This window comes from Capsella rubella, unplaced genomic scaffold, assembly GCF_000375325.1.
Source record: "Capsella rubella cultivar Monte Gargano unplaced genomic scaffold, Caprub1_0 scaffold_2, whole genome shotgun sequence".
NCBI lineage: Eukaryota > Viridiplantae > Streptophyta > Magnoliopsida > Brassicales > Brassicaceae > Capsella > Capsella rubella.
The window spans coordinates 10,013,767-10,033,837 of record NW_006238922.1 but is presented as its reverse complement, the minus strand read 5'-3'; the positions used below and the strand labels follow the sequence as shown (position 1 = coordinate 10,033,837).

Sequence of the window (20,071 nt, the reverse complement as noted above, 5' to 3'; positions counted from 1 at the left end):
ATAAGTATTGAGTCCACATAAGATCCAACCAGCTAATACCATCAGAGAGGCTTTTCCAAAATTGCAAAACCAGCTAGTGAAAATAGTATATACGGAAATTGGACACAACATGCATATCTTCCGAGTTAATACAAAACTTTATCATTATCTTTGTTCATTAGCCACACTTGTTTTCATATGAAATGTATGATATTTCATTTTCGTTTGAAATTTTTTCCACATGTCAATAAATTCATTGTTGCTTTTTCTCGAACTATGTTTGTTTTTCATTCATTGTATTTTTGTTTGTTTGGATTTTTTCAGTATTCGGTAGACGTTATTTATTATTTTTTATTATTATTTTTAAAGTTTCATAAGCACCAAACTCCTACGAAAATGATTCATATACCACAATTTCATCAAGCATGGATATCTTTTCATGAAGAAAACAAAACACAGTACCACACTAAACAAAGTAACAATTAACAAAAGTACTATTGAGACCACCAAGTTGGAAAGCGTACGTAGGGAGAGTCTGGGGGAAATGATGAAGTCACAAGCCATTTCAATTTAAAAACATTTAGTTCTCCATTCCCATAGCACTTCATCATCACATATCATTTTCCTAGATGGACCTATTTCAACACTATCATCTCATTCATTGTTTCTTTATTTTTTGGGGCAAACTATCTCATTCACTCATACCCCCCTCAATTTAGAGACTAACAAATCCGTTGATATTATTTTAAAAGCCAGCAAAATATCATGAAATTTTATCGTTTCATTCCGAGAAACAAAAGCGAGTGGGACATGATACATCAATTAATTATGTATCCTATCATATGAGAGTCCAAAAATTCCGTAGATGGAATAAAAAAGATTAGGCAATATTTAAAGAATATGACAATTTCTTTTAACTAAGTTTTGAGATTAGTTAAGCCACGTTTCTAAGAAATCTAAATTTTTTAAAAAATTGTGTAAGGGTGATACAAGTCGTTTCATCCATAGTCAATTAATCATTCTGATTCATGGGACCAAGTATTGATATGTTATGCACAAAAGAGTCCCACACAATGATGATGACTATGCATCCAATGATAGTTTATATATATACCACTTTACAAATTAGAATTGTTGTGGTTGAGTTTTGCTCTTGTAAAACAATATGGGTATCTATAAATCGAACACAATGTCTTAATATATACAAAACTGTACTACCAATAATAAATAACTATTGAAAAGTTAATACTAAAAATATACAAAGGTAGAATTTGATACTTTTGATCGCATGAAAAAAAATAATATACTAGCTACTTGTTACAACAATACATTTGTAGAAATTGCGTCCAAAGTGAAGCAATATATCTTTACTACACTATAAAAAGGAACTATCTAAAAGGCTTTGTCAATGGTTGACAAAAAAGAGAGGCTACTTTTTCTTTTTCTTAACTTCATTTTAGTTTATGGAAATCAACTGTTGACATAGTCATGATGCAACATTGTATGAATTACATAAGACTTTGTCCATACTTTATTAACGAGATTACTATCTTAATGATAAAACCATTATGACATTGACATACTTGAGAAAAGTGTGCATATTACACTAAAACTCGTCTATTTTTTTTAAAAAAAATCTAACTGTTTAAGGTATGTATTTCAGGGTCGTGATGTATCACGTGGAAAGGTTCGATATGATTATTTCGCCTTGCCTATAATTGAAGGGAAGAGGAAAGCTACTAGTAAGTTATTTAATTAGGTTGACTTTAAAAATTGTCGACTATGTGATAAATGATAATCACGTCAGTTTCGTCTTCCTTAATCATATTATTTTTTTGTTAATATTCGAAATTGTGAGTAATAAATATATATTCTTCGATGGTGTTTGCCAAATGGCGAGCCTACGTAGTTGTAACGGTGAGAATAATAAAGGACAAAAGAACATGATGAGTCGGTTTGCATGCTTCACGCTCCCACTTCACTCGCCGTTGTTCTTGTTCATTGTCGTCGTTTTATTTTATACTTTTTATTAGATTTAAAAGTTTTCGATGTTAAAATTATAAAAAATCCAAATCATATTCGCACTCTATCTCATTCGGATTGGTTCTGAGTTCCGACCATTGCACAGATTTCACTTTTAAAAACTCACTGAGAGTTAGGTTCTACACTGTCTGTGTGTATAGGCTAGGAAGCCTAAACCAGCTATATATCAATCAAAGATATGAACAAGACAAGTCGTAACACCAAAACCTAGTTAAAAACGAAACTAGGTTAGTATATCATCAAAACCAAAACTGTAACAAGAAAAGCTAAACCTAATTAATGAGTACGTTGAAAAATTGTTTTAACTAATGGTTTTTATATTTGAAAATATCTCAAAAACTGATACCAAAAACTATGTTAGTATATCATCAAACCAAATCAATATTTGTTAAATAAGAAATGTTTTTTTTTTTTTAAAGGATGTCTAAACATGCTGAATTCCGCAAGACGAGCACCTCGTTTCAGTTTTCACCAATCCCAAGATTCCAATTACAAACATGAAACAACTAATACGTTACACTAATTTGCCGCTTACATAGAAAAATCAGTGTTTCTCACAAAAAGGCCAGGGCCGTATATTCGACTACCCTCTGTTATAATTGTTGGGCCTAGGCCCATGTTTTAAATAAATAAAAAAATTGTGTTTCAGCACTTCTTGTATTTTACACACCCTACTACATGTGAATAATGTTATGGTTTTTTTTTTTTTTTTTTTTTTATGTAAACCTGAATAATGTTATGGTTTTTTAGAGAGTTTTGAAGCTTATTTATACTATTCTCAATGTTTTTTCCGCACCAACCATACCTAAACCGTACAAATGTTTAGAGGTGTGAGTCGTGTGACATGGTATAAATAACTGGAACTGAGAATTGGACCAACTGTTTTAAGTTCAGTCAGTTAGAAAGAAAATAGTACTAGACTACTAGTACAATAAAAAATAAAAATTAGTAAGAAACACTTAATAAAAGATGTTGTTATGGAACTGAATCATATAAATAACACTATTTAGAGAGAAATACAGTATGTTTATGTATCGGAAAGTAGATAAAAGAAGGCACGTGGGGTGATTAATGAACATCATTAAATCGGCATTTTAATTTTTGGTCCCACGAAACTTATTATTTACATATAAATTTTATTTTATTTTGCTTAATTCTTTTCTTCAATATTCATTGATATATACAGAATATTTATTCAATAAATGGACAGTTGTTGTGACTTATGAGTTATGAATGTTCAAATCTAATCGTCAGAAATTTTACAGCCATCCTCAATTAATTATGAGGTCTCTGCTACAACCAATTATTATATATTTCCATATAACTTTGGTCCACGAATTATGAAAAAAAAAAAAATCTGACAATTTTAATTCTGCATTTAACTCTATATATATATTGAAAGTGAAACTTCGTTTCCATGAACCATACAAATACGGCATAACATAGCAACAACACTTGATTCTCATGAATATGGTCACATTAGTAACACTAATCAAACAATATAAATGCATTGCCATTATACATTTTTAAAAAACAACCAAGAAAAGTATAATTCACTACCAAACTTTATACTGATCAATTTTATAACATAACCCAAAACACACAAACAAGATTTTGTTCGCTTGTGGTGATATTGTTATGGTAAAAGAAAATCTTAAATCTACATGATATTTGCAAAAACACGTAGCGGCAATGTAAAAATTCCTAATCTCCCTTAGTCTCAAAATTCACTACATGTAATGTAAGAATAATAATAATCAATGACCTTTTTTCTTTTTGTTTTCTTGATTCTTCCTGTTCATGGACATCTAGGGTTTTTACCTGGACCTCCATAGTAAAAATAGTTACCCCACACACGATTCGTCCCACCTCTAATATCATAACAATTGGGATGATCTGCGAGCATCTTTAGATTCGAAGCGGGGATTAGAGTATTGTCCCAGTCAACGATTTGGAGATTCCTGAAATAAGATGCTTTACCAAAACCTTCACCGGCGAAATGGCCACTGCCCATTTGTGTCGAAGTGTGTGAACCACCTGGTCGGTTGTTCACAATCTCTCCCCCGAACTGGACCATGCTCCCATGTTGCTTTAGATGCGTGAATAGAAACGATGGCCAATATCCAACTAAAGCACCCGACCCGAATTGTAGCCACCAGTGACCGTGCTTGGGATCCTATATATACGTAAGATTATAATAAATCCATGCATTATTATTGCTGCTATTGTTATGACTCAAAACGTAATCAAATTATTTAAGACTTTTGTATGCAAAGGGGTTGACCCAACAAAACATTGATGTGAACCATGTGGAATTCTTCTAACTGTTTATTAATTCTGATAGGTAACATGGCAGAATTGTGGATGAATGAATGAAAATAAAGGAGTTAGACTACGTTGTAACTATTGTTTCTATAGATATTTCTTTGTAATATGTATATGGAGATGATGAAGAGAAAATTACCTTCCAAATTAATAAGCTTATATCGAATTGTCTGCCTCTATACGAAGATCTAGGAGAAATGGCAGCTCCAATCGCGATTCGACGGTTGGTTTGCACGAAACCGGAACACAACAAATTGTAGCAACCCGTTGTTCGGTATGCGTCGGACTGAAAATTCACTATCGCTACCCTTGTTAATCAAATGTTAATTCAATAGAAACTAATTACTTATCATAGTTAGAGTAAACATTTACCGTCCAATAAGTGAAGAATCTTGGGAAAGTGTCGCCATACAACTCCGGGCTAATTTGCCAACCGGCTTCAATAGTATTAAGATCGTGTGTGAACGAACCAGCAATAACCCAAATCTGAGAAAGACTAAATTCGTATTGGCTGGTCACACGTGGCGACCACACGTTTATACTCGCTTTGGCTCCGTAGTATTGTCTCCCGGTTACATATCCCACCGCATGCTACAAAAATTTCATTTGTTTTTCTTATCATTGATCAGTCGAATTAATTCTCAAATGCTAAATTTGGAGTATCATTTTCTTAAACACAGAAAAAGAGAAAAAAAAGTAACAGAGAATAATCTTTTTTCACGATTGAGCAGAGAATAATCTTTTTGGTTTTGTTATGTCACGCTTCACTCCTTTGCATACAACTAGTTAAGTGTTATGGTCGTGCAAAGAAGAATTACGAAAAAGCTGATTTTTGGTATCATTCTCTATCTTTATCTTTATAGAGAGGATAGGATATAAAAAAAGGTAAGAAACCTCTTGACTTTTTTGCTTAATTAGTATTAAAATGGTGTACTTACTTCGTGTCCGTTACTAGTGGAATCTCTCCTAGCACGCCTTAATTTCCGACCAAATCTACCGGCAGAACTTGCTCTTAACATGTCTTGTTCCGTTGTTCTTCTTATCGGAATCGTACCTTCCGGACAAGACTCCCCTGATAAACTCCACAGCTGTGAATCTTCTTCATACGATTCCTCTTCTTTGCTAAACCCTTTTGGGATCTCAGGAGGATCCTAACACAAGAAAATTTCGAAAACTTTGATAAGAATAATACTAATAAAAACCGAAAACTTTGAAGATGATGAGGGAATGTAGAATTTTACCACTGGTCTCTGTCCTTTTAAGAGAGGATGATCAAAAGCTGGTTGCTGATGAGTCGAAACACAGTCTATTGTATCTCCATCTGAGCTCTGCAAACATAAAGACATAGAGAGAAGAAACAGAGTAAGAACAGAGTTTGCATGTCGGTTAACTAACAAAACAGAGTAAAAACAGAGCAAAAACAGAGTGAGAAGAGACTAATAACGTCAACAAAGAGATTGAAAACTTGAGGAATAGAGAAATTGCCTGAACGGTTTTAACAGCAGGTTTGTTGATCTTTTTGAGCTCTTCTCTAATCAGTTTCAGCTTCTGAATCTCCTCTTGCGGCCGGAGAGTTTGCTCGGCGGAAGTGGAATCGGAGGAAGAAGCGGTGGAGAAGGAGAAGAGACAGAGTAAGAGAATTAATCTGAGAACGCTAGAGGAGAAGAACATCGTATCGGACTTGAACGAAGCTTCTTGGTGTGGAGAAGAAGAAGAAGAAGAATGATGAAAACATCTGCTGTCTTGTTGTTTTCTTCTTGAGTGATCAAAAAGACAACATTTAATACGGTTTTGAATTGTTGTTCGTCTTCTTGATGTTACTGACACATCTCCCAACAAACCCATTAAACACATAATCACTTTCTTTAAAGGAAACCCAGAAAGATCAACAAAAACAATAAAGAATGTATCAACTCATCAACAACAATTTATTAGGGTTGTGTGTTGCTAAAGTTTTGGGCATGTGGGTAACATAAGAGGTGATATAAATACAGGGTTAGTGATGAGTTCAAAATTAAGGGTTTTGCAGATTTCTAGAAAGTTTAAGTAGTAGTAAATGATAACAGAGTAGAGAGTGAGAGAGAGATAAAGAGTAGTAAACTTTATATATATGTGAGAAGGTTAATATATAGTGGGGGATTTGGATTTGGTGTGATCATTCTTTAGTTTAAAGAAAGGGGTCAGAGGCTAGTCAGATGAAATTGAGTACCTTTGAATTTGGGTTTCCTCAAAGCTCTTTGCTTTCTTGGTGTCACTCTCTCTTTCCAAGCCCTTTTTTTTTTTTTGTGTGTGTGTATTTTCCACAGTTAATGTAGAGTACTGTACAAGTTAAATTCATGTTCCATGTTGTTACATACAAGAAACTACGACGCAGCTAACAATATTTATTCCACAATGTCGTTGCTTGTAGAACAATGAAGTGTTTATTTATGGAATCTCTTGGTATTTCTAACAAACGTATTTATTAATTTTTCTATATATACAAGTCTCGAGTTTACGTTTACGGTACGTAATCTCTTAAATTAGAGACCAGATTTTGCTAATAATATTCTCTCCAAGCTGGAAAAATAATATACAACAAATTAACTATTTATAAAATATATATTATCGTTGGATTGAAGCCTTGAGCAACCGGTGATATAAAATATTATAAAACTATGTATACATGAATTCGCGGAAAAACAAAACAAGTTTATTGAGAAAGAAATAAAATAAAAACATTACAATAGCATAGTACGAGTTGTGAAATATAATTGTCGAGGCTCGAGAGTGTCTCTCTTTTTAAAGTATAATCATATTGTCTCTCAAGAAACATAGGAGTGATTTAACCAAGCATGCATTATGATGCATACTCATACTTGTATCTATATATCTTGACCTTAGGGTATATGATTCCATAGTGACATTATATTTTTCTTCGTATATCTAAAAACTATACTATAGTAACATGTTTTGCACTACCTCGCAACTACAATATACGAACCAATATTGAGATCATAATTAGAAGTGGGTCACTTAGAAGAAAAAGAGGGTCAATAGGTATTGAAGTTGCGGAGTTAAGTGGGTGCGGTCCTCGTAGGGACACATACACTGATACACATTGATGATCATTTGTTAGTCTATTTCTTCTTACTGTGTAATCGCTCTCCTCTAGCTTTTGATCCCCTCACATTTTAATTTTTCAGTTCTTTCAAATAATCACTATATTACAAAAATGTTTTTGTCTCTTTTGAGATTTTTTTTTAGTCTTATACTACCATACTGTTTTCTTTTTAATTTTTGATTAACTATACTCAACACACAGAAGCAGAGTTGACCAGATAGGACTTATGATTGAATGGCAAAAAAGAAAAGAAAATTATGACTGAGTTTGGCACAGCAGCATGATTTTAATAATTTAACTAAATAACTAATTAACCTGAAGCATGAGTTTGGATAATGCGGTTTAGGTCCAATTCACTTAAAGTTTTTAACCCAAAGTAGTAAAAGATATAAAGTTTTACAAATCCTATTATCAAAGAAGATCAAGCAAATCCTATTTATTTTGGATGATGCGGTTCAATTCCAACTTGCTTAAAGTTTTAAACCCAAAATCCTATAAACTGATTAATCCAAAGGGTTTAATGGTTGGGGTCATACGCATGTGTGCACGTATACATGAATACGTATGTAAAGACGCATACGTACGTACTTGTATTATAGAAAGTATTGAAGAATCCGATCCATATATACCAGATGATGTGTGTGGTCTATAACAGTTCTATCTTATATTTTTATATGCATGCATCTATCTATACACACGGGAGGATCGATCGAACCAGAAGTGGTAAGACGGTAAAAAAAACAACAACTAATTCGAATAATTGAAGAGAATGTATATACAAAAAAGGTCTTCTCTATAAAGTGGGAGAATTTGATTCCTGTCAACAAAAAGAATGGCATCAGAGGGCAATAGCTTTGGTGGCTCTCATTGGAGCAGTATTAAAAAGGTCTTCTCTATAAAATATGTGAATCTCTAAATCATGACTCATGAGGTAGAATTATTACGACCACTAATTGAAAAAATGAATCACTACATATTTGCATTAGTAGACCACTAGCTAATCCGAGAGACTACAAAACTATCTGTTCACATTTAGTTTAGCTTTTTATGCTTACCTGTTTTTGACGTAATGTTTGTCTGTAGAACTATATAAATGTATACGTAGGATTAAGTTTTTGAGCAGAAAGGTTAGAGAAACAAAATGTTTAGATTACTCCATTTACATGTGTGCTGAAACGTCCAAGAATTCAGATTCTAACACGTATCAAATTGATGAGTTTCTAACAACAATAACAGAGTTAATTACTTATTACTATTTAATCATTTTTTTTAAAAAAAAATACACCTATTAACATTTGATTAGTAATGCATCATTTTTTTAATTAACATCTTTTTATAATTAAAAACAAATACTAGTATTTAATCAATTTTCTTGAAGTTTACAATTCATCATCAATAAGACAATAATTAATATAAAAAAAGCAAACATATATTTTTTAAACATTGTTTTTCTCTAAAACTTGGATTAATTAGGAACATAAGAATACCAGTTAACTGAGTAGATATTATAATTCTAGTAACCAATGCATATTCAAAAATACCCTGATAGAAATAAAGTCTATGTAACATGATATTGTCGTTCTCATACTCCAGAAAACTAGGCATATAATTCAACATGGCCAAATTCCTCATCATAAATTCCACTACACCATCTACATTCCCATTCCTATTTCTGTGTGAACGAATACAAATAATGAAAACTTGAATATGTCATTTAAATCTGTTCTATAATAGCCTAGTATCTTTTTAACCAAAAGAAGATAGAGAAAAGAATGTGAAAAAAAAAAGTGAAGAAAAAGAGGAATATTGAAACAAAAGTAGGATACAACAATTTGATGTACGAGTAATGATGCTGTCTAAAGCCGTCCCATGCTCAGCTTTTCTCTTCCACGAGGTTACATTCTTTATTTTTCTTCTTATTACTTAGCTAAAAGATCTCATCTCATTGAAGTACCGTCGCATATTTATATTTATACTGTACGATTCTGTGACTTTTTTATATACTATACGATTCGGCATTAGACTATGATTACTCATCATTTTACAAACAAGGTGTTTCACAAAGCGGCGTGATTATTTGTACATTTTCTTTGTTCGGACCATACACATTATGACTGATACATCATCATGATGCACATGATGATTAATGCCTGCATATGTGACTGTCGTTTATCATATGACAAAAAAGGGCATGAGATTTGCTTAATTGGGCTTTATATGGGCCTTAAATTTGCTATATTGGGCTTTATACGGTGAGAAGAACAGAACAATATATTGGTTAGAAACCTCTCTTAATCACACAATACAACGATCAAAACATTCCGAAACTGTACACAAGAGGTAACCAAAAACATCTACTGTAAGATCAAACTGTATTCCTTCTTTTCTTTGTTTTGTCTGTTCAATTTAAAATAATTACATTTTGGCTTTTATTATTATTGTTTGACGAGGGTAGAGAGAGCCAAGCAATTATCAGCCATTTCATGCAACGTGCTTGTGGATTTGGCAAAGACATTGGAACCTTTACCACCAGCCATGGCGTCATTGCACGTATCAAAGTCCGTCAAGGAAGCACTAAGATTGATGTTAAGACTAAACCCATCATTCTGTTTGATGTTCTTTAACGCTTTTTGTAGATTGTCAAGCGCACTGTCGTAGTTTGAGTAGCAAGTCTTGAGTCCTCCGCCACTTTTCCGACCAATCTTGGCAGCTTCTTTCGCCTTGATCGTTCTTTTCATCAGCTCTCTTATGGACACCTCCGTCGCTGCGTTAACGTTCTTTTGTCCTTTCACCACTGATCTGCACAACACCTTGAAATCTGACACGGAGCACGGATCACGCCCACCTCGAGTAACCCGCCGAGCCGCTACGCCGCTTTGGCTCGCAGTCAGGAGGAGGAGGACTACCACCGCGGTCGCAAGGTGGAGATTTGTAGACATTGTAATATGTTTTTTTTTTGTGGGGTGTTTGAACACCGATTGCTGATTATTTGAACGAAGAGAGGGGTTTGGTTATTTATATATAAATGTATATATGATAAAAGAAAATGGGTAATTTTAGTAAGTATTTTTGAAGAAAAAGAGTTGAAATCATTTCTCACCAGTGATTTAGAGAGACATGTCAAATTTAGTTCCTTGGTTAATTAGGTCTAATGATGATTGTTTTCTATTTTATTTCCTTTTTGCTTTGTTATGAGGAAATGCAAATTATAAATACCAATTCATATGGCCTCATGGCTTAATCAACTTACAAAATGGCCTTATGTTTGATTCCCAATCATACTGATTTGGGCTTCTTTCTTTCTGCGTTGACAATGTCTCTAATTAAGGCCATTTAATAAAAGATAATGCAGAAGCAGAAGGTTCTTGTGTAGCAATTTTCAAACCTGGTTTTCTTGTGGGCTGGACTAATGATGTTACTGATGTTATACTTTATTTGTCCCTTAAACAAGAAGTAAGGTTAAGTAATCTTTTAATTCGTTACTTACTTTTAGCTATATCTTTTGACTATGAAACTGAGTCTCGTTTTGGAAAAACTTAGGAAGTTTAGGGTTATTAATTAGTATTATTTATTGCTGCAATTTGAAAATGATTTAAATATTGTTTCATTTAAGTCATTTATGTCAAAGAAGTAATTGTGGTAGTTATGGATATAGCGACGGCGCGATTAGTGGCCAGGGGCCAGTGTACACACACCAAAAACGTAAGTCAATGCTCGATCTTTTGTAGTTGCCAACAAATTTCAATATCTTGAAACTTACTGCCGTGTAGAACAAGCTCGTAATTATTCATTTCGTTTGGCCGAAGAAAAATGACCCAAAATGCATCATTTCATTTCATCAGTAAACAAAAAGAACAAAACACAACACGGTATCTTGTATTCAAAAGATAAGGAGTTTAATCTCCGGACAATGACATGACTATATAGTAAGGATCATGTTTGTGCAACAAGACAAGGATTGAATGATACGCTATTAATACGATGAGCAATGGCTCTTTGAATATTTGGAGTTGACGCTGACTTTGATAGTCACTAGTTGGTCGCTTTGTTTCTAGACGTCGACCATTTGGGGGAACCCACCAGTTTCTAGTTCTATTATATAAGAAAACGCCGACAAGTTTCCTCAATTATCCTGCTACCAATAATTTCACAAACCGTGTGTACTTCCATTTTGTCAAACGATCTTGAGTTGGATTTGTCACGGACTTGCGATTAGATTTTGTAATTTGATGGATAACTTTGGAGATATTATATTCCTTTTTTTCTGATAAAAACTAACACTTGTTTAGACCATTTTTTTAATTTCATTTACAGATGATCATATCCACATGTATATACATATTTCAGTAAACATATTGAAAACAATTATTTTCTTCTAATTAATACACAGCTAATATACATCCAAAAAACGTAATTTTCCATAATGCCATGATAGACATGAAGATGTCATTATCAGAAAATATAAGGAATTCAGAATGTGCGGCAAATTTAGTTGAATCAAGGGTTGAAAAAGATGGGTCGATGGATAGTGGTGGAGAAAGAATTAAAAAAAAAAAAAAAAAGAGAGAATGATTGAATTTGCTTTGACTTAGAGACGACGACCTTCTCAATACGGCAGACGAGAGAGCTTACTTACGTCCATTATCTACGATGCTGCTTTTGTTTACTCCTCCAATAACTACACAAATAACGTTTTTGAAAAACTGTAAACAAATCCAAAGCAAGAAGATTTTTTACTCTTAAATGAGCTTAAATGAAATAGTTCATTAGAAGTTTATTATGCAAGTAATAGCTTTAGATTGTCACTATGAACACAATGATTTTAGATTTAGTTTCATAAATGCAGAAAGACAATAGTTTCTCAAAGCTCTCTTATTTTATATTGATGTTCTAGAAACAAATTTATATGAATTCCGTTTTTTTCTAATATCTTATTTACATGGGCTAATGGACTTCTCATGAGACATTGTTTTCGAGATTTTATGGATTTTCTAATAAAACAAAAACAATGTACGGATAAATATCTAAATTCGAAAAACCGAATTGGAATCAGTACTGACATATATGCTCATTATGATAAAGTTTTGAGTTATTTCTAAATTGGAGATAACCCCAAATTTACAAACTACGTGAGTGTAAGTTATGGTCCAAATAAGCTTACTTCTTACAGTTTCCATATACCTCTACCTCTATGCATTCTCCTAATTTCTTCTTCTCCCATATTTTTTTAGATGCTATGGTGATAAGCTAATCACGAAGCCTACTTCAGCCAACTATATTATAACAGAAACCTTTAAATTTTATTTGTGTGTTTCGCATAAGCAGTGTGGGTGGCAAAACATAACATACAAATAACAAAACGAAAAAGGTGACACAAGCGATGACGTCATCGCCCTTGCATTAAAAACAGAACATAACTCCCACACGGCGTCGTTTGCGCTTTTTCCTCTGCCCGCAAACGCGATCGTTATCTTTCGTTGAGAATCATAAAGAGACAAAAGTCTCACTTTGACTTCTCTTACAATTGGAAAAAAAATTGTAAACTTTCTTCTTGTGTTTGACCCAACAACCGAAATCGAAGATTTCTCATTTTCAACTTCTCTGATCTGATATTGCCTCCTTCTTCTTTGTTTCTCTATCACCAAAACAATCTGTTCAAAGAGAAAAAAAAAACAGAGCAAAAGATCAAAAAAACCTTAACACAAATGCTCTCTTGTTCAATTTCGAAAGCTTAAAACACTAAACCCAGATGTCAAGTCTCACTCTTTGTCTTCTTCTTCTTCTTCTTCTTCTGGGTTTGTTTATAAACCCTTGTGTGTCAGACTCGAGAGGAGAAACAGTGTCTCGGGTATGCAGCAACAGAACAACGCCGCTACAACAGAGAACTCTCTTCGTCGGCACTTTCCTCGCCGCCATGGACGCCGTCTCTCCACTTGTGGAAGCTCGAGGTTACGGCCAAGTGGTCAACAGGAACGTCACCGCGAACCAAACCGTCTACGCTTACGGAGAGTGTATAAAGGATCTTGATAAGAAAGATTGTGACTTGTGTTTCGCTCAGATCAAAGCTAAGGTTCCTCTTTGCTTACCTTTCCAAAGAGGTACTCGTGGTGGTCAAGTCTTCTCTGATGGTTGCTACATCAGGTTTGATTCTCTCTGATACTCGTTTCAATCGCATAAAAATCTCAGCTTTTTTTTTGGTTTGATTGATTTCTGTTATTTGGTTATCCTTGTTAGGTATGATGATTACAGTTTCTTTAATGAGACGGTAAGCTTGCAAGACGAGTCAAAATGTGCTCCAAAGGAGATAACCGGAGTTAACCGGACAGTGTTTCGGGCTAACGCTGCAGAGCTGGTGAGGAACATGAGAGTGGAGGCGGTGAGAAATGGTGGATTCTATGCTGGTTTTGTGAATAGACAGAACGTGACGGTTCATGGTCTGGCTCAGTGTTGGGAGACTCTTAATCGTAGTGGGTGTGGTCAGTGTTTGAGTAAAGCTTCAGTGGGGATTGGTTCTTGTTTGGTTAATGAAGAAGGTCGATTTCTTGGCGTTGGTTGTTATTTGAGGTTTTCTACTCAGAAGTTTTATAACAATTCTGGAAATTCTACATCTGATGGTAATGGTGGTAAGTACAATAAGCTTGAAGTTTGGTTTAAATGCAGTATATGTTTGTAACAAAATTGTGGCATTGATTTAGCAATTGGTTGTGTTGATCAGGTCATAACCATTTGGGTGTGATTTTGGCGGTGACATCTTCAGTGGTAGCTTTTGTTCTTTTGGTCTCTGCAGTTGGTTTCTTGTTTAAAAAGAGACACGCCAAGAAACAAAGAGGTTTGTGACTTTGAATGTTTCAAATTTATGGTCATAGGAAAAGCTTACTTTTCAAGATTAGTCATTCAAGTTTGAATCTTGATCTTTTTTTTGTGTGTGTGTAATGTAATGTAGAGAAGAAGCAACTAGGGTCATTATTCATGCTTGCGAACAAATCTAATCTCTGTTTCTCCTATGAGAATCTCGAGAGAGCCACAGATTATTTTAGTGACAAAAACAAGCTAGGACAAGGAGGATCTGGCTCTGTCTATAAGGTAAGTTGTGTTCTTATCATCCATTTTCTAGATTTACTTCTTTGGATGTTCCTATACTTTGATTGGTTAATTCTTTACTCTCTTTTTTTTGTGTGTGGAATAGGGTGTTCTTAGTAATGGTAAGACTGTTGCAGTAAAGAGACTGTTCTTCAACACAAAGCAATGGGTTGATCATTTCTTTAATGAAGTTAATCTAATAAGCCAAGTTGATCACAAGAACCTTGTTAAGCTCTTGGGATGCAGCATTACTGGACCTGAAAGCCTTCTGGTCTATGAATACATTGCGAATCAAAGCCTCCACGACTATCTCTTTGGTTAGTTTTTGTCATCCTAAACTTTTTTTTCTGTTCACCATGTCTTCATGGATCTTTATTGACTGGTGTTTATTGATATTTTGGTTTAGTAAGAAAAGATGTTCAACCGTTGAATTGGGCGAAGAGATTCAAGATTTTACTTGGCACAGCTGAAGGAATGGCGTATCTTCACGAAGAGTCGAATCTAAGAATCATACATAGAGACATTAAGCTGAGCAATATCCTTTTGGAAGATGATTTTACTCCAAGAATTGCTGATTTTGGATTGGCTAGATTGTTCCCGGAGGACAAGACTCATATTAGCACTGCCATCGCCGGGACACTGTAAACTCTCAAACCTGATTTTGTTAACTTTATATCTCTACCAACTTTTTTCAATTCTTTTGAGTGTTTCTGAAGTTTTTCACTTGTGGAAACAGAGGCTACATGGCGCCAGAGTATGTGGTACGAGGAAAATTGACTGAGAAAGCAGACGTTTACAGTTTCGGAGTTCTTATGATTGAAGTTATAACCGGAAAACGTAACAATGCCTTCGTACAAGAAGCTGGTTCGATCTTACAAACGGTAGATAAATCTCTCTAATACTAGTAATTAACACTTTCTTGATGGATTGATTTTAGCTTTAACCCTTTTCTTTGAATCTTGAAAACATACTTCAGGTATGGAGTCTGTACAGAACAAGCAATGTGGAGGAGGCCGTGGATCCAATCTTAGGGGATAACTTTGACAAGATAGAAGCGTCACGGCTTCTTCAAATCGGGCTGCTCTGCGTTCAAGCAGCCTTTGATCAGCGGCCAGCAATGTCTGCGGTTGTGAAAATGATGAAAGGGAGTTTAGAGATTCTTACGCCGACTCAACCGCCGTTTCTGAATCCAGGGAGTGTGGTAGAGATGAGAAAAATGATGATGACTCCCACGACGAATCAGTCTAATTCTTCAGGATCGAGGAGTGACTACATAACCGAGAGTTCAAGTTTCTTCGAACCTAGATGAGGTTTTAGATAGTTGATACATATATCAGAATCTTGTAGAGTGGATTCTGAATCATCTTGTGTCATATGTACAAAAAAATGAGATTTTACAATTAAATCGTGTGTAACTAATTGAGTGTTATTATGTCTGTGCCACGACAATGTTATAGAAGCTAGGAACTGAACGACACTGTTAGAGGAGGTTGGAGTATCGGTTTTCATTTTAGTGATTCGGTTTATGATTAAGTAGCTTTGTTTATGATCGATTTACACGGTTATGTGTTTTGTTTCTTGAGTTTTATGATACTGTTTTCTGTTTTATACAAAATCAACAACTTTTCTACGTTTTAACTTATACAAAAGAAAACGTAACCCACAAGATATGAAACATATCAAATCACAAAAAAAAAAAAAAAGATTCAGGTCATAGAGAAATACATAGTATACTACTTCTTTGTAATGGATCTTGAAAAACTTTGACCAGGGCACCATTATTATTATTTTGTTGACGTCAACCAACTAGGTCTACAAATCAACCCAACAACCTATTTTAAAAAATATAAAGTGGTCTCCAACGTCAGTTTATCCAATTTGTCATATCTTAATATTTTTCTGTTGAATAATGTCGTCGTCTTCGTCGTTTTTGAAAAACACTACGGACATGCGACGTTTCCTGTTCTTTTCCTAAATTATTCAGAATGTATCTATCGGTTAAATGGATTATCCAAGTAAACCGAACCGGCTCCAATTCAGATGAGCTCAATTATTTATTGGTCCACCGGTTTTTAGGTTTTATAAAACCGACAATACTTGAATGAAGACAACGACTTCTAACATGATCGAGCTGGTTTGGTTATCCAAGTGTGAATACAAGACTTTAACTCCAACCATATCTCTCTCTGACTTCGCTCTAGAAGAAAAAATCCAATACATTATATCATATTAAAATTTTTACTTTTTTGACTAATCAGTACACATAGAGTCTAGAGAGAGATACACCAAAATATCAAAGTCAAATCTTTTGAAATTTCCTCTCTTTGTTTAAAAATTCTTCAGTTTCATCATTCTTCTTTCTCAATTCATATTCTGAAACAGAACACAGAAGCCTTGATCAAGAACAAAAAAAAAAGAGAGATCTTTTTCAATCAAAAATTGAAAAAAAGATGAAGAAAGAGGAAACTCATCTACATCCTTTGTACCTTCCATGTCTCTTTATGTTTCTTCTTTCATTACTCCGTCCAATCACCGGAGACGCAAGGGCACGAGCCGTTCAAGTCACTTGCTCACCTCATCTTGAGCACAACGAGACCGCTTACGTCCCCAATTTCGTAGCCACGATGGAGAAAATCAGCACACAAGTTCAAACCGCTGGTTTTGGAGTTGCCCTTACCGGTACAGGACCTGATGCTAACTACGGTCTCGCGCAGTGCTACGGAGATCTTCCTTTAAACGACTGTGTCCTCTGCTACGCGGAAGCCCGTACTATGCTTCCGCAGTGTTATCCTAAGAACGGAGGTAGAATCTTTCTTGACGGATGTTTCATGAGAGCTGAGAATTATAGTTTCTATAATGAATACAGAGGACCTGAAGATAACGTTGTGTGTGGAAACAAGACGAGAAAGAGTGAAACTTTCGGTGATGCGGTGAGACAAGGGCTGAGAAATGCGGTTGCTGTGGCTTCTGGGACTGGAGGGTACGCTCGTGCGTCTTCAAAGGTGGCTGAATCTGAATCTGAATCGGCGTTTGTGTTGGCGAATTGCTGGAGAACTTTGAGTCCTGATTCTTGTAAACAGTGTTTGGAGAACGCGTCTGCGTCTGTGGTCAAAGGTTGTTTGCCATGGTCAGAAGGACGTGCGCTTCACACCGGTTGTTTCCTTAGGTACTCTGATCAAGATTTCTTGAATAAGATACCAAGAAACGGAAGATCAAGAGGTGACACAATAAAGATATTATTATATGGTATACTATATAATCTAGTCGTTTGATTATAGCTAACCATCTTATGCCAATTAATTGACTTTGGCAGGCTCTGTAGTAGTGATTGTGGTCTCAGTACTTAGCTCTGTGGTTGTATTCATGATTGGAGTAGCAATAGGTGTTTATATCTGCAAACGTCGGACCATACAGAAGAAGAGAAGAGGTTAGCTTAGTTTCTTATTTGTGATGAATATGTTTAAACAATATTGAGTGTTTTAACTAAGCGTTTTGGTGCTTTTCAGGATCAAATGATGTTGAAAAAATGGCAAAAACTCTAAAAGACAGTAGCTTGAACTTCAAATACTCAACATTGGAGAAGGCCACAGGTTCATTTGACGAGGCAAACAAGCTTGGACAAGGCGGGTTTGGTACTGTCTATAAGGTATGTGTATGATCATGGCTTTCTCTTTCTATCTCTTTGCAACTATTTTACCTTCTTGTAAAGCAAATGAGTGATCTAGTGGCATCTCTATGAAATTTAGGGGGTTCTTCAAGACGGACGAGATATCGCTGTGAAACGGTTATTCTTCAACAACAGACATAGAGCATCAGATTTCTACAATGAAGTTAACATGATCAGCACTGTTGAGCACAAGAACCTTGTCAGGCTACTTGGTTGTAGCTGCTCAGGACCAGAGAGCCTCCTTGTCTATGAATACCTGCAGAACAAGAGCCTTGATCGGTTCATCTTCGGTAACTATTTATAATAAATATTATTTGATGAGTTTCATTTTTCTAATCATGAATGCAACATCAGACCAAATCATTCTTCATTATTACTACTATTACAGACGTGAACAGAGGAAAAACTCTAGACTGGCAGAGAAGATATGCGATCATTGTTGGAACCGCTGAGGGATTGGTGTATCTGCATGAGCAGTCAGCTGTGAAGATTATTCACAGAGACATCAAAGCAAGTAATATTCTGCTAGATTCAAAGCTTCAAGCTAAAATCGCAGACTTTGGGCTGGCCAGGTCGTTCCAGGACGATAAGAGCCATATCAGCACTGCAATTGCAGGGACATTGTAAGTATAGTTAGAAAAATGCACCATTAGTTCAAAAATATGTGATTTTTGTTACTTCATAAACTTAAAATGTTTGAGCTGATCAAATGCTTGTGAATCTGCAGAGGCTATATGGCTCCGGAGTACTTGGCACACGGTCAACTAACAGAGATGGTAGATGTTTACAGCTTTGGAGTTCTTGTACTAGAGATTGTAACTGGAAAGCAGAACACCAAAACCAAGATGTCAGATTACTCAGACAGTTTAATTACAGAAGTAAGTTAGACATATTTTTGTCTTTATAGGACTTTGAAGTAGTTAGTAAGATTTCACTTCTCATACTAATTATGGTGTTATGTTTTTTTGGAAGGCATGGAAGCATTTTCAGTCAGGAGAGTTGGAGGAGATATATGATCCAAACCTGAATTGGAAGAATCAGATTGACAGTCACATCATCAAAAAGGAGATAGGAAGAGTTGTTCAAATAGGGCTCTTGTGCACTCAAGAGATCCCATCACTAAGACCATCAATGTCAAAGTTGTTGCATATGCTAAAGAACAAAGAGGAGATCCTGCCATTGCCAAGTAATCCTCCGTTTATGGATGAAAGAGTAATGGAACTTCGAGATGGTTCTGATGGAGATTCAGCTGGTTGTGCTTCTCTTGCCACTGTCTCACAAAGTTCCTTCTACGGTAGATGAGCCTTGAAGAACTGTATAAGAAGAACAACAAAATGCATCGTTGAGAGCATCAACTAAAAATTTTGTGTATAAAACCAGTGAGAGAGGCTAATTACGTAAAGATATATTTATAGATATGAAATTGAGTAGTTTGAATATTATATGACGATGACGATGATATGCAATGGCGATACAAACGAAACTACTTATTACATCTGCTTATCCTTATGTACATCTGTCTCCACTCTCCAGTAACTGTCTGTCTCACATAGTTCCTTATGTACAAAGGAAACTACTTATTACATCAGGTGATCTGCGGAACACATACAAAAAAAAAGATCTGATAAGAAAAGGAAAAAAATCTGAAACTGATGGGCCTTACACTATAAAAAGGCTTACCTTAGCCCATTAAGACCGAGATAAAACAAAAGATACAGAATATTTATGGGCCAGATTCGCTAACGTAGGCAATAGTCAATGCAAACACGGGTACTACAATAGGCTGCTGTTGCTGATGTCCAGACAAAAATAGTTGAAAATTGCATGGCCCAGCAAGGGAACAAACGTGCAGAGAGGAGAGGAAACGACAACAC

The 20,071-nt window shown here is 35.1% G+C and overlaps 4 protein-coding genes across 5 annotated transcripts; 2 read left to right on the top strand and 2 right to left on the bottom strand.

Moving 5' to 3' along the window:
• Positions 1 to 3,460: 3,460 nt before the first annotated feature.
• On the bottom strand, positions 3,461 to 6,522 carry LOC17896230. 2 transcript variants are annotated; one of them, XM_006300400.2, is made up of 6 exons: positions 5,833 to 6,502; positions 5,589 to 5,675; positions 5,286 to 5,498; positions 4,720 to 4,938; positions 4,487 to 4,633; positions 3,461 to 4,198 (listed from the first exon to the last, which is right to left on the bottom strand). In XM_006300400.2, exons 1-6 carry the CDS (start codon positions 6,199 to 6,201, stop codon positions 3,821 to 3,823), a joined length of 1,413 nt encoding a protein of 470 aa, XP_006300462.1. In that variant the 5' UTR covers positions 6,202 to 6,502; the 3' UTR covers positions 3,461 to 3,820. The 2 variants fall into 2 exon arrangements, with proteins under 2 accessions (XP_006300462.1, XP_023643215.1); XM_023787447.1 differs by lacking the exon at positions 3,461 to 4,198 and having other exon boundaries at positions 4,559 to 4,644; positions 5,833 to 6,522.
• Positions 6,523 to 9,729: 3,207 nt separating this feature from the next.
• LOC17894357 lies at positions 9,730 to 10,405 on the bottom strand. The gene has a single exon (XM_006301770.2). The coding sequence runs from the start codon at positions 10,387 to 10,389 to the stop codon at positions 9,886 to 9,888; it is 504 nt and encodes a 167-aa protein (XP_006301832.1). The 5' UTR covers positions 10,390 to 10,405; the 3' UTR covers positions 9,730 to 9,885.
• A 2,573-nt stretch (positions 10,406 to 12,978) lies between these two features.
• On the top strand, positions 12,979 to 16,145 carry LOC17894662 (cysteine-rich receptor-like protein kinase 3). The gene is made up of 8 exons (XM_006301653.2): positions 12,979 to 13,591; positions 13,685 to 14,073; positions 14,166 to 14,279; positions 14,394 to 14,533; positions 14,637 to 14,847; positions 14,937 to 15,171; positions 15,267 to 15,411; positions 15,507 to 16,145. The coding sequence occupies exons 1-8, from the start codon at positions 13,200 to 13,202 to the stop codon at positions 15,837 to 15,839; spliced, it is 1,959 nt and encodes a 652-aa protein (XP_006301715.1). The 5' UTR covers positions 12,979 to 13,199; the 3' UTR covers positions 15,840 to 16,145.
• A 695-nt stretch (positions 16,146 to 16,840) lies between these two features.
• On the top strand, positions 16,841 to 19,692 carry LOC17895129 (cysteine-rich receptor-like protein kinase 2). Its single transcript, XM_006300776.2, has 7 exons — positions 16,841 to 17,749; positions 17,844 to 17,957; positions 18,037 to 18,176; positions 18,277 to 18,487; positions 18,586 to 18,820; positions 18,925 to 19,075; positions 19,170 to 19,692. Exons 1-7 carry the CDS (start codon positions 16,981 to 16,983, stop codon positions 19,497 to 19,499), a joined length of 1,950 nt encoding a protein of 649 aa, XP_006300838.1. The 5' UTR covers positions 16,841 to 16,980; the 3' UTR covers positions 19,500 to 19,692.
• The last annotated feature ends 379 nt before the right edge of the window (positions 19,693 to 20,071 follow it).